We start from the raw sequence: 15,135 nt of genomic DNA, 5'->3' as shown, positions 1-15,135 counted from the left end.
GAGGCCTGGCAGAGCATCACCAGGGATGAAACCCAGCGTCTGGTGATGTCTGTGTTCTAGACTTCAGGCTGTAATTGACTGTAAAGGATTTGCAACCAAGTATTAAAAAAGTGAAAGTTTGATATATGATGATTATTTTGTCCCATTACTTTTGGTCCCTTAACAAGTGGGAGGTACATATGCAAACTGTTGTAATTCCTACACCATTCACCTGATTTGGATGTAAATGCCCTCAAATTAAAGCTGACAGTCTGCAGTTAAAGGACAACTTGTTCGTTTCATTTTATTTGGTGTATAGAGCCAAAAATGTTAGAATTGTGTCGGTCCCAATATTTATGGACCTGACTGTAGGTCATTTGAAGGCTGCCAGACATTTGGCTGTTTAGATATCAGGTGAAAGTTCCACAACTGAGAAGTCTTGAAGTACACTAGATGGACAGAAAGTATTGTGACACCTGACTTTTCCAGCCACATTTGGTTCTTCCCCAAAATATTACCAGGTAGTTGGAGGCACACACTTGTATAGGACGTCTTTTGGATGTGGTTGTATTAGATTTTCCCTTCACTTGAACTCCGTGTTTAAAACCATGTTCCAGCATAGCAAGGCACCTGTACACAAAGCCAACCTCATAAAGATATGGGTTTGATTGAAGGATCTTAAGTGGCCTGCCTTAGAGCTCTGACCTCAACTCTACCGAACAACATCCAGATGAATTGGACCGCTGACTGCACCCCAGGCCTCCTTTCTTTACACCAGTACCTGACTTTACTAACACCCTTGTGGCTGAATGAACACAAATCTCCATAAGCACACTTGGAAATCTAGTGGAAACCTTTGAAGAGTGGAGCTAATAATAACAGCAAATGTGGAATTGGATGTTTTAAAACCACAAACAAATCTTATAAGATGGACATATGCTTTTCTTGTTTTCTGAGCTGATGGGTCAGGTCAAGCAGAGGATCAGAGGGCGTTTGCTGCAGTGCTGGGGGAGACAGGTATCATGTGCCTGGTTTACTTCAGACATAACATATACAGTTGAGGCCAAACAGTTCAATATTGGTTTCATCAGACCAAATATTCTTTTTCCACATAGTCTAAGATTACTTTAGGTGCATGTTGGCAATCTCCAAGCAGTCTTCCATCTATCCACTTTGCCATAAAGACCAGATTGGAAGAGGTTTGCAGTGATGGTTGTCCTTTTAGGACTTTGTCCCATCTCCACACAGTATCTCTGGAGCTCAGGCAGAGTGACCAGTGGGGACTTGGTCACTTGGTTTCCTAAATGCTCAGTTTCTTCAGGTGACCAGCTCTTGGAAGAGTCCAGGTTGTACCATACTTCTTCCATTTGAGAATAATGGCGCTCACTGTGCTTTTGGGATTCTTCATTGCAGCAGCAATATTTTGTATCCTTCCCCAGATCTGTACCTTGCAACAATCCTGTATTCAGTTCCTTTAAACACAGAGTATGGCTTTGTTGTTTGTTATACATTGTCAGCTGTGAGGCCATCTATAGTGAGCCTTTCCACAGGTAGACTCAAGCCAAAGAGTAGAAAGATCTCAGCATTGATCCGGAGAAATGGGAGGCACCTGAGCTTATTTTCCAAGTTGCAAAGTCTGTTTATTATGTACACGATATTTTAACTCTTTTATTGTAAAACATTTACAGGCATTTTTAGAATTTTTACTTCGTCATTATGTGTGAGAAAAATTTAGGAAAAGAAGCCATTAAAAAAAACTCTCATTTGAGTGATGTTTTCTCTTTCTCTTTAAATATTATGATGGCATAAATAATGGGAACCAGTTTACCTTTTATAAGAAAATGTTCAGGTGTCTCTTGTCTTTGTTTCTCTAGAAATATCATCAACTCTACTTTATTCACACTAGAATAGGAATCATGTGCCACAAAAACACATCATTCTCATTTCATGGCAATTACATTTATTTTTACATTAGGGAATTAATGATAACAGTATTGGTGCAGAACACTACTTCGTCAACATAAATGAAAATGTACTCTTTGGGTTTAATACAGTATTTATTTTTTATACTAAATACCAAATAGAACAGTTCTAGAAATCATGAGATTCCAAATCTGGTATCTCATTTTATAGAGAAAAACCTGCAGTTCAACTTCTTGACAAAATGTAATGGTACCATTAAGTTAATGACTCGATACTGAATATTTAAAATATTAACTATACTTAAATATTTTTTTTTATATTTAAGACTACAAAGCTTGTTAATTATTTATTTATGTTTGTAAATTGATGTATACTTTTTGTTAGTTAATGAACATAAATTGATTATGCATTAGATTATATATAAACTGTAGCCAAAACAAATTAAATAAGGATTAGTGAGGATTTAGTAGTTTTCAAAAATCATTGGTTCTCTTTCGTATTATCTGTCACGTTGAGTTAAACGGTCAGTGAAGGAGAACTTTCTTTCTCTTCTAGGTCTCAGGTCATTTGGTAATTTGATCTACCATTGTTTTTTGGTGTGTTACTGGCAGTAGAACGTGAGCACGTTTTTCTGATTTCCGCGTATAAACAGGACAGGGCAGTGAAGTCCAAAGCTCAGAGTGTCCAGCCAGGCCATATAGAGAGAACTGGGACAGTCACGTTGAGGGACAGGTAGCGAACTGAGACACACACACAAATAGATTAAACATTGTGGTAAAAAGTCCAATAGAAATAGACTTTTGCGTTTTTCATTTATTTATTTGTGAACATGTTTAATTTAAAGGGAGAAATTGTGAAACGAACACGTCTTCAATAATTACAGGAAGCTAATTGTGATTTCAGCCTCAGGTTTTGTGAAACCTTGTTGTATAACCTCAACATCCAATCTATCAGGAAAACCTGAACAAGTTTGTTGCAGCTGCACAGTGCTACATTATGCAATTACACAACATAGGCTTCAGGTCACGATCACAATAAAGGAAATCATTTTGGCTCTGATTGTGGCATGGTTGTTGGTGCCAGATGGGATGGTTTAGTATTTTCGATGCTGCTGATCTTCAGGGATTTGCACACAGTCTGAGTTTAGACAGAATGGTGCGGAAAAAAAAAGGTTCTGTGGGTGGAAATGTTAGAGAGAGGTCAAAGAATAATGGTTTGAGTGCCCAGAAATGTCCTATATTATGCCTTTTTTTTTTTTTTTCCCCCATTGACTTTCATTGGCACAGACTCCTGCTGGACAGCTGAAGATAAAAAAACAAAAAACAAAACCTGGTCGTCTTCTGGTTTTCAAAAAAAAAAAAACAACTCCCTGTCAGCTCAAACCAGTCTGGTCAAGGTGTTTCAACCTGAAGACCCTCTGTACACAGGCTTTTTTTTGCACTATTCTATGTTTATCCTAGAGGCTGTTGTATTTGATATCCCCATCAGATCCGCTGTTACTGATCAACCATGTTATGACCACAGAGATATTTTATATTTTAATACATCATCTTGTGTTGTACTACCGTGACTGTTAATCTGAACTGGGTTTATTTTCGGGGGGCGGGGCTTATCTTTGAGGAAACACGGTAATAAGGTGTATGTTGTTATTAATGTTTATGGACTGAGGTCAGTACTTACACCAAGATCAGAGCAGCCTGATTGGAATTCCTTCTAATGATCTCATTCAATCTCACCTTTCGCTCCGACTAAACGACAAAAAGGAAGAAGGGATTATTCAAAAAGGATTAATATTTAGTCAATATTTTCATTCATTTCAACATATGAACATGATAAACTGTGTTTGTATATCAATACTACGCCTACACGAAGAATGAAAATGATCTAAAGATAAAACCAAATTTTGGTATAGATTCATAATGAAATAACAGACAACATATTTCTTATGGAAAGAAGTCATTGTTGTTCATAGCATGACAAACTATTTGTCGTATAAAACAAATATAAAATATCAACAATGCAGACATCTGCATTAGGGAGTTAAGAAATGAAAGACATGTATTATTATTATTATTATTATTATTATTATTATTATTATTATTATTATTATTATTATTATATTACTTGTAAATATATCCAGACGGTTTAAAATGAAGACCAAGTGCACCAGTGGGAAAAAATAATGGTGACTAGTAGGTGTGTCTCAAACCACTTCTATCATGATACACCGAAATCCACCAGAAAACTCGCATCTCAGAATAGACCATGGCCAACAATCCAAAGTGCAAAGAATTCGTACTATGCACAGCTGTTCTCAATTACACACACCCTCTAGTTTTTCAGTTTTTTTTACATGTATTTTTATAGCACTTTTAACAATGGACATTGTCTCAAAGCAGCTTTACAGAATGTAAGAATTATAGACTTCACTTATAGTAAACTTTGTGTATTTTCCCCTGATGAGCAGCCCCGGGGGCAACTGGCAAGTAAACACTTCCTTTGATGATACAAGGAAGAAACCTTGAGAGGAACCAGACTCAGAAGAGGAACCAATTCTCATTTGGGTGACACCAAGATAATAATTACATTACTGTAATTACATCTATCTCTGATGTTGCTGCATGAAAAAATTAACTAAATAAAATATTATTATGAACAGAGGTTTAAACCAAACTAACGACCAAAATGTACAAAATATGTTTGCCATATAAAAAAGAAATTATATATTGTTGCATAACTATATAATGATTAATGCTGGTTGAGCTATAACACTAAATATTGGCCCAACATTCACTGCATATTAATAATTGTTGTGTTCTAGATTATGGAGTTCAAACAATGCAATCACATTATATGCATAATTGGTGCAATCAGTTAAACCTGTTTTCACAACTCATACAACCAGCAACTATAATTTGATCAGCAGAGCCTTATGAACTACAAAGAAGTTGTTGAAATCTCTGTGTTGTGCACTTAAAAAACTTTCTAACAGGGTCTAAGTAGGTATTAATTGGCAACACTGCTTGCTTGGATCTGTTGCAGACACACCTTAAGCCTGAATGCATCCATTTGTTTATCTGAAATTTTCCATGGACAGGAAGTGTTTTGATGCTGCTCTGACTCTCCTCTCTGCTGCTCCTCTCTGAACCTGAACGAGGCAACAGAACTCTCAAATCGATTCAAGCTGCAAAAAAGAAAACAATGCAGTTAAATGTAGATTTCTGACCATTTACTTCTAGGCATGAAATCATGCAGTCTCTGACAATCAGAAATGATGAAATGTGGGATGACGTCTTGGTCAAGTATAATTTTGAAAACCTACTTTTTGGTGGAAGGCAACCTTTCCGTATCTGTCATTACAATGACATCATGGACATCCAAACGAAATCTTTGTAGTAAAGTCATCATTCTGAGAAAAGATTCATTATTTGCAGTATAACAAATGTAACATATTCTTTTCAATGAAGAATTCACACTAAACATTAATATACTCTTTGCGCTCATGCTCCATGGTCTTCTGCTCCCCTATGACAAAAACACGAATTTTACTTCTTCTCCAGCGCTTTCTTCTAGTTAAGAGATATGGTACCAAAAGAGTCAGACCTGTAAAAAAAAGTCAGGGGTAAATGTTTTTTACTGAAAAACTTGGCAAATGCTAAATTACAATTTAGATTTCTTCAAAGAACCATTATTACTATCGCTACATTTATTATCGTGTCCTATATTTGGAAATATATTTTTTACCGCCATCATCAGAGATCCAGTACACATCAATGGGCTTCTGTCCTTGTTTGTTCTGAAAAACTGTTTGGATCTCATTGTCAATAATCCGGTTTGATTTTTCATCATCTGGTGCAAAGTAAAGAGAAATGTGAAAACGGTACATTTGGTTATATTGTGAAAATTTTACGGCAAATTAATAACCTAAAAGGTTCTAAATTCTTTTTCACCTGATTCTGTTTCTAAATTCTGCTTCTGCTCCGACTCGATAGTCTCGTCAGCCTCAAAAGCTTGGTTTTCTATCAAATGAAGAGAATAGTCATTGTTCTACTAATCTTGTACAAACAACAACCAAAAACAATGCAAGTCAACAGAAATATGGTTACCTGCAAACTCTTCTGCAATGTCAAGTCCGTCCATCATTTTTAGAATACACACACCATAGTTATAATCAAATGTATCACTGGAAAGGAAAATTCAATGGCAGATTGAATATTAAGTCAAACAGTTTAACTTTATATTGAAAAATAAACTAAGTAAAAATTGGATTGTGTAGCATGTGGGTTTCACTTACTATATGGTGTTAACATAATCTTCCAAATGATTAGGACTGCACTCCTTCCAGTTATTCTTAAACCCCATGACCAGTGTATTAGGCTTAAGTTTTCCCAAACCAGAGGCCTTAAATGACATAACAATATTATATATATATATATATATATATATATATATATATATATATATATATATATATATATATATATATATATATATATATATATATATTAAAAAAGGGGATTAAAATTATGATTTAGAATTTAAAAAATCTGAATTAAGATAAATAAATAAATAAATGAGTAAAATCAGCTTACCTGCATGAGCTGCTGAGTTCCTTCTCTCAAACTGTTTCCCTTGAAGGGAGTGTAGAAGGCACAGACCTTCCTTTTATTCAGCCATTTTACTAATCGATCTATATTGGTTTGGGATGTGGCAGACTTATTCTCATCCTAAAGAAAAAAAACACTTACTTAAGCCATCATTTTCTTTCATTCTTTTTTTCCCTTACATATTTCCTAGTTGCTGCCCCAGGGGAGGATGATAAACTTATAGGGATAGATTTATGAATTAACCTCAATACATTTTTTTGTAAAGCTGCTTTATGACAATGTATATTGTTATTAGCGCTGCACTAATAAAATTGTATCCTGCAGGCCTGTATTTGTCTATTATGAACTAGTATCGAATATTTTTATTCCCACCCAGAGAAAGCTGAAGTCTGCTTGCCTCCTATGATCCATCTTTAAAACCTGATGAAATTCCATGTTCTTACCATGAGAATGTTTCCACAGATCACAAGACTGACATTCTTTGTGAAAGAGCCCACAAAGTCCACTAGAGCTGGACGCAAGTTTGGAGGACCAGTCAACACCAAACACTGTGGTCTGAAGGAATGAGAAAGACACCACAATATTATTAAAAGTCAGACAACAAAACAAAAATAGGGAAGAGTGCATTTTTACAGACCGTTGTGACTGAAGTATTTCTTTAGGATTTACCTGAAATTCTTGACGTGGTCTTTTACAGTTGAAAGAGAGACTGAATAGGACAGAGCCATGTTGTAAGTACCGGCCTGGACAGACGAGCCCCAATTAACCTCTGGGGGAAAAACATGACTATTACAAGACCTTTTTTTTTATATTTATATTTTTGTGAATCTTCTATTGATCGAAACTTCATCAAATCTGTCATGAGGTACTTACTAGGCTTCTTGTATATAACGTAACCTAATAAAAACAAGATAATGCCAAAGGTGATAAGAGCAGCCCACCAGGTGAGCAGGAACATCAGCACCACAGAGATAACTGCTCCGAACAGAGCAATCCAGCGATTGTAATATTTGAAAGATGGCCTCCATCCTGTGAGTGGCAGTAACAAAAGTTTTGTAGTAAGAAATGACATAATAAAATAAGTATTAATAAAGTTTACTATGGCTATGAGATGTCTTTCTCCAGTATCATCATATCTGTGATCCACTATTGTGAACAACCATTCAATCAATCACAGGCAGTCCTTATTCAGGGACAGGGACAAACGTACACTTATAAAGAACATCTTATTAGCCCATTATCTGTGCAAAGCTGCTATGGGACATTTTGTTTATTGTTAAAAGTGCAATACAAACAACAATGAATTGAATTATTCAAAATTACTTACATTTATTTTAATTATACAGATGAGCAATTAAAATTAAAGAGCTCATGACCTCTGTAACCTGAGCTACATTTTATACATTTTAAAAGGCTTGTGCTTCAAAAAACAGACGCAAGCCGGCTGCCAGGAGACATGGAACATGATGCCCTCCCTTCAGAAACTGGGTCGAACGGCAGTTTTCCAACATGATAAAGACCCCAAACACACCACCAAGCCTTGCTAAAGGTGAATGGGATGGAATGGTCAAGTATGCCTCCAGATCTGAACCTTGTTTAGCACCTGTAGGGATCCTCGAGCGAAAGGTGGAGAAGCACCATGTGTATAAAATCTAGCAGCTCAATTACGTCAAGAGGATCCCAGCAACAACCTGTGCAGCTCTGATGAATTCCATGCCCAGAAGGATTGAGGCAGTGTTAGATAGCAATGTTGCTCACACATAATATTGACACTTTAGACACAGTTTTGACATGTTCATTTGGGGTGTACTCACATTTGTTGCCAGTTATTTAGACATTAATGGCTGTATGTGGAGTTATTTTTCAGAGGACAGTAAATCTGTACTGCTGTACAAGCTGCACACTGACTACTCTAAACTATATCCAACTTTCAATTCTATTCTAGTGATGGTTGCTGAAATGTGAGTTTTGGGGTGTACTCAATTTTGTAAGATACTGTGAACTTCATTTGGTTATAAACTGTATGCTTTAGTTGTGATTTGATGTGTCATGTTGCACAAGCATCACATAAAACTAGTCTTAAAATTGAAAAGGTTGATGGTTTAAAACAGTCTGACATGGTTTCTTACCTGGCGAGTTGATGATGGAGGCATGGAAGCAGCTGAAGTTGATAAGAGCGTATGAGCAAAGAAAAAAATTAGATATAAGAGGAGCGATGATGTTCAAGTCAGCTGAAAAAATAACATGAATAAAATTAAATATGGAAATAATAAAGAGTAGGAAGGGATAAACTGCATTGTGAAATTGATTAAAAAAACAGAAGAAAGCAACATGAAGATTTAGCGTTGAAACTTTCTAAAATAGAGAGTGTATCAGTAAAAAAAAAAAATCATTTAAAAAAACAAAAAAAAAAAACAGAGCAAAAATCCAGAATTTTTTTCCTGGTGCATAGATATTCATTAATATTTCAAATTCAAAATTTCAGTCATTAACAACAAAACATTAATGAAACATTACATAAAAAAAAAAAGATAAATACATCAAGTACTGTACATGTCTAATTTGAAACTTACCAATTAGAATGAAAGCCAAAGCAATGAAGTAGGTCAGAATGTATGCACGCAGTGGCTCGTTATTTTTTCCATAACCCTTTGCAAAGATGCCTATATATGGATATATGTTGTCCCTGCAGAGACACTAATAATACAGTGAGTATGTACAATATGTTTTAACTGATATTGCTTGGCCATGAGTGGCTGGTATTGCATCTTACTTGGAAGACTTTAGGGGCAGAAACCAGGAAAGCAAGAGCTGATGATAAACTGGCTGCAAAAATACCAGCAGTGATGAGGGGGCCGAAACCCGACACCATACTGAGCACCTTAAATGTTAATGAAGAAAAAGAAGAAAAAATAACAGACCTGCCAGCTTATATGCATATTATGTATGAGCTCTACTTTTAGCAGTACAGTCAAGTGCACTTTTTTCCACCTAATTCAATAAATGTACAAATCCATTCAGGCGATGATTCACTGATCGAATTTTGAACCCCCTGATGTTAATTACACCCTTACAATTAATGAAATTTTTTTTCCTGATCTCACATTAATGCTTTGGCTGGTATAGCTATAAACTCACAATATAAACTAGTCTGAACATAAGCAGAACATTTTGATGGTGGTCTTTTTGGAGATTGTAGCGACGAGATTTATAGAAAAGCAATACCTGAAAATTGTTGGCCAAGCCAAAGGAACATGACTGGCTCTGCTCACACATAGTAAAATTCCAACCTAGCTTGCATCCTAAACCTTCACATGGTTCAGAGAAATTCACTGGCAAGCTGTCATTCAGGTTTCCAGAAGCATCACGCAACACACATGCACCTGAGTATATGCAAGCCAAATGAAATTATGAGACACTGAGTGGAAAAAATGCAATATTTGAACTAATAGTGCATTATCTTTATGAATCCATTAATTAAACACTTACCTATAGTTGTAGTTATTGCTAAATAACTCAAGGTTGTCCAGAAGATGGCCATTAGTGTTCCTTTTGGGATAGCAGTTTCAGGATCCTGGGGGGAGGAAGAAAAAAACACACCACCAGATTTGGGTCAAAGCACTACGCACTCCTTAAAAATATTGTTCAGAATACCAACTTGCTATTACATTTAGATCTCCAGAGATATTGGCACCTGCCAAAATGCCAATTGCAGAAGGGAAAAAGATGGCAAACATCTGGAAGAAATCTCCTTGTGACTCTCCCCAGTTCGGGAATAAATTGTCCACAAATATGGCATCTGGAACATAGTGTATCTCAAAATTAGTAATAAGCAAAACCCTTGGGCAACAAAAAAATAACTTGGGAAAGAACTGTTATAAAACACTTATGAAAGACTTTATAATCATGAATACTTACATCTGTAGTTGAAGAAGCCCATCGACTGCTTTTTTGGAGTGGCTGGTATCACAGTGCCCACAAAATAGTTTATGAAGGTCACAATCAGCACAAGGAAGAATACAATCTGAGTCTAGAAAATGTTGAGAAATGATAACATCATAAAGTGGAAATGCCAAAGCAAATACACAGAGGTTACTAAAAGTGATGATTTGACAAGAAACATTTACCTTTGACTCCCATTCCATTCCAGCCAAGGAGATCAACAAAAGACAAGTGACTGTGATTGCACCTATAATACGCACGTCATTGATTTCGTCCACAACGACAGCATCATATTTCTTTAATAAAAAAAAATCAGAGGGCATATGTCACCTAGACCATAGACAATGAATTCATCTTTCTCTTTAGATGTGCTTTTAGACTATGGTTTGGTATATATTTTTTTATTTCTTACAATAAGAAGATCTCGGACAGTTTCTGCAAATCCCACTGTGTTGAGAGCACAGCCAAGAGCATTGGCGAAGGAGAATACCATACCAATGGGACCCCCTAATTCAGGGCCCAAAGTGCGTGAAATCATAAAGTAGGCACCACCTATAATAGACAGTAGATCATTTAGTAAATGTAATTAAAACCTGAAACAACTCTGAGGGGAGACTTATTTGCCACTCACCAGAGGAGACTCTGCCATTGGTGGAAATAGCAGACACTGATAATGAAGTGACTGAAGTAACCAGTACGGACATGAGAATGATCACCCAAGTGATAACTGCAAAAGGAATAGTTTTTCAAATCGTTCATACACATTATTCTCTCATCTACAAGAAATCACTTTATGTTGTCTTACAGATTCCTGCCTGTGCCGTAATCCAAGGCAATCTCAAGAATAGGATTACTCCCCAAATATTCAGCATACATCGAACCTGCAAAACCACAAGTGTACAAGAATTAATATTTCTACCGAGATTATATTAATGTTGTTTGGTGTGGTGTCACCCTCACCATGACACCTGTGATCCAGCCAAAGCGGACTGGTTGGGTGTTCTTCCCTTTACTGCCATTCTGCTGCTTCTCATCCTGCTCTTGGATCACTGAGTCGCTTTCAGATCTTATGTCTCCCATGTTAGTATTCGATTCATAATCCTGTATCTCACACACACATCAAAAACTTTTCAAAACCGTTATTTTTTGTTGGCTAATTTATTGAGCTTAATGTAAACGTGCTGAAAGCTAATACCCCACAAAATGAGAGAATGACTTTTGACTTATGATTAATTTTTAATCTTAAAACATTAGGCAGTAACATAATAAAACCCATAGATAGGTAAATTGGGGTGCTATAACCTTTTAATATTTGGGGACCAAACTTGTCAAGCATTTCTACTTGGAACCCTATAAGAGAAAAACACTCTGGTGTGATTTTGTACATGGAAACTTTACAGGTTCCCCAGCACAACAAACCAAGTGTAATTATAAGAGTAAGAAAGACCTGTGAATAGACCTTAAAGGTGCAAAGGGCCAATTAGAATGAATAAAGTATGCGAAAGGTACTTACTTCAGAAACCTTGCGGAGAATGTCTAGTGATGGCCTGCTACGCCGTTGCCTTCCGATGGAGTTGGTGTAAAACTCCAGATGAGGCACTGCATCCGTGGTGCTATAAATGGACTGTCGTTGGCAGTCCTGCCTCGAGGTCTGGTTATCAGGTGCCTGTTTAGGAGTTTCCCATTCCATGCTGATGCTAATTTCACTACCCCTTCCTCCAACAGTACCCCCTTCCTGACCTGAGTACTGTCTTGGCCCCTCTTCAGTAAAAGACAAGCGTCCCTCAGGCAAGCTGTTTAAATCCATCTGCTTGTGTTTGGAGTTTAAGTTCCCCATTAAAACATTTGTTAATCTTCAAGAGAGAAATAACAGTTCCAGAAATCGGTTCAACTGATTTCTGCAGTTGTAATCAAACTATTTAAATATCTTCTTAATTCCTCCAATATTTTAAATACTACTATTCACATTTTTCCGAGTATTTCCTTTCACCCTTGCATGTAAGCAATTTTTGCGGTTATACCAAATGAATCACAAGCTCATCAACATAATTTTCCCTGTGTGTACATCATCACATGTGCCAACACATTATTCACTGGTGTGTCAGGTTTTCAGGTAGGATACACAGCATGAACTGCATTAGCACAGTTTTCCTTTAGCTGATAAGCCCCTGTTGAATCTCTGAGTCATTTGCACAGTAATAAAAAAAAAAGATAAATGATGTTTAAATCAACATCTCTCTATGTGAACACTAAAGAAACTGTTGGGAGAAAATCAATTTATGAAGCAAGCTAAAATGTGTTCTAGGATTTGCCAACACTTTTAAAGATTAAATTATTTTTGATTCTCTTTGAATGCAGATCAGTTTGATTTATCTCGCAGTGCAAAAACATAATGACATTAAGTGATTAAAGGATAAACGCTTGGAAAATTGCCACCAGCAAAATATTACTTTAGAATGAAAGAACAAAACAAGAAGGTAAGGATTCGAGCTAAACTGATATGGTAGCTATGGCCAGACTGAAACTGAATTATTTTACTCTTTAGTTAATAGTTTGAAGTTGTAAACATCAACACGCAAAACAGTAAACTATTATTATATGTTATGAATAATATATTAGATCATAATAATATAGCTTATAATTGCACTCCTCCCCTATGTGTGCAGGGCTAGCACATGGTTGAGTCCATTATTTATAACAAAAAAATTTATTTTTCTCTTTTCTTGTTCCTCTTTTCTTACTATAATAATAGCAATAGAAAAAAAACATGATCAAGAAATATAGTGGTGGTATAGTATAATTCAAACATAGTGGACTACAAGAAGTTCAGAGTTGTGAGATCTCAAGAAGGATGACGAAGTGTAGTGTGTTACCAGACTGCGTAGATACATGGGAGCCAAACCATTTAGGGCCTTGTAAGTAAGTAGCAGTAGTCTGTAGTCGATTCGAAACTTAACAGGTAGCCAATGTAGGGATGATAAGATTGGGGTTATATGATCATATTTTCTCGACCTTGCGTAAACTCTGGCTTCTGCATTCTGGACAAACTGCAGCTTGTTTAATTATGATGCAGGACATTCACCTAGTAATGCATTACAATAGTCCAGTCTGGAGGTCATGAATGCATAGACGAGCTTCTCTGCATCAGATATATATACATGTTTCTAAGCTAAAAGTAATTCTGTTTGAAATAACTCCCAGGTCTTTTACTGTTGAACTAGTAGTTAAAGTACATGCTTCTAAATGCAAGTTGAATTGCTGGAGCTTCTGTGTATTGTTTTTTTGGTCGATGAGCAAAATCTCTGTCTTATCAGAATTTAATAATAGAAAGGTATGCGTCATCCAATCTTTTAATTCTCTAACACACTCAGTTAACCGAGCCAAATGAGATGTTTTGTCTGTTTTTATGAGATATATAGCTCGGTATCATCAGCATAACAGTGGAAGCTAATCCAATGCCTTCTAATAATATTATAATAATAAGCATGTATATTGTAAAAAGCAGGGGTCCTAGAACTGACTCTTGTGGCACCCCAAAATTTATTTGCATTAACCTGGATAGCTCTCTATTTAAATCTACAAAATGATAATGATCAGACAGGCAGGATTCAAACCAACTTAATGCCTGACCCTGAATGCCGATGTAATTCTGTAAGCAATCCAGGAGAAGGTCATGATCTATAATGTCGAATGCAGCACTACGATCTAGTAAAACTAACAGAGAGATGTAGCTTTGGTTTAAAGCTAAAAACAGGTCATTTGTTATTTTAACTAGAGCAGTTTCTGTGCTATGATGGAGCCTGAAACCCGACTGAAACTCTTCAAAGATATTGTTCTCTTGTACGATGAAGCAGAACTGGGTAGACACAATCATTTCTAAAATCATAGACATAAACTGAAGGTTTGAAATGGGTCTGAAATTTGATAGTTAATTTGCAATTTGGGTTTCTTAATTAAGGAGCTTAATAACATTTTCTTTCCAGATTATGGGCTGCAATCTTAGGGGCATGATAATGCCTATTATACCATGGTGCAGGCTGGTATCTTTTTGGTCCTGTTTATATTCCCCTGTGGTTTGGGAGAACACCTGATTTCCACAATACCTTCACTGATTTCTGTAGCTACCACATCATTTAATCAGATTTATAAATAAAAATGGACCAGTGCCCACTTAAGGCACCTCAATTCAATTCAAATCAGTTTTTTTGTGCTTTTAACAATAGACATTGTCCCAAAACAGCTTACAGAGATAAATAGGTTATGAAGTTGGAATGTATAAGTTTATTGCCTATAAGTTTGTCCCTAACATAAGAATGCTTGAACACAATCCAGAAATGCCTCCATCCTCTTTGTGCCAATGCTCATTTAAATGTACTAAGGCAAAGTGGAAAACTGTTTTTTGGTGAGACAAATCGAAATGTTAATTTCTTTCTGGAAATCATGGACACCACATCCTCCGGAATAAAGAGGAGAGGGACCATCTGACTTATCAGTGTTTGAGTTGTGTTATCCATATATATATAGTGAATAATATATGGGTTTATGTAATTTGCAAATCAATGCATTTTGTTTTTATTTACATTTTACACAGTGTCCCAACTTGGGGTTTTGGGGTTGTATATATTGCTGCTGTTGGAATTGATGACCTGCAAATAAGCAAAACAAGCAAGAACACGCACATATA

General features: G+C 36.1%; 1 protein-coding gene across 1 annotated transcript; it reads right to left on the bottom strand.

Moving 5' to 3' along the window:
- Positions 1-2,369: 2,369 nt before the first annotated feature.
- slc12a10.1 (solute carrier family 12 member 10, tandem duplicate 1) lies at positions 2,370-12,141 on the bottom strand (the record flags this gene model as incomplete). Its single annotated transcript, XM_083533346.1, has 26 exons — positions 2,370-2,642; positions 3,583-3,650; positions 4,951-5,086; positions 5,225-5,311; positions 5,394-5,505; positions 5,647-5,751; positions 5,853-5,921; positions 6,009-6,085; positions 6,197-6,303; positions 6,495-6,629; positions 6,953-7,064; positions 7,179-7,278; positions 7,383-7,538; positions 8,639-8,740; positions 9,083-9,206; positions 9,283-9,390; positions 9,735-9,892; positions 9,999-10,083; positions 10,178-10,308; positions 10,428-10,539; positions 10,637-10,747; positions 10,864-11,003; positions 11,083-11,178; positions 11,257-11,332; positions 11,412-11,552; positions 11,965-12,141. 26 exons carry the CDS (start codon positions 12,139-12,141, stop codon positions 2,504-2,506), a joined length of 2,964 nt encoding a protein of 987 aa, XP_083389472.1. The 3' UTR covers positions 2,370-2,503.
- Positions 12,142-15,135: the final 2,994 nt, after the last annotated feature.

The sequence above is a fragment of the Silurus aristotelis genome, assembly GCF_946808225.1.
Source record: "Silurus aristotelis genome assembly, chromosome: 27".
Classification (NCBI taxonomy): domain Eukaryota; kingdom Metazoa; phylum Chordata; class Actinopteri; order Siluriformes; family Siluridae; genus Silurus; species Silurus aristotelis.
Note: the sequence above shows the minus strand (reverse complement) of the source record. Positions and strands in the feature narration are given on the sequence as shown.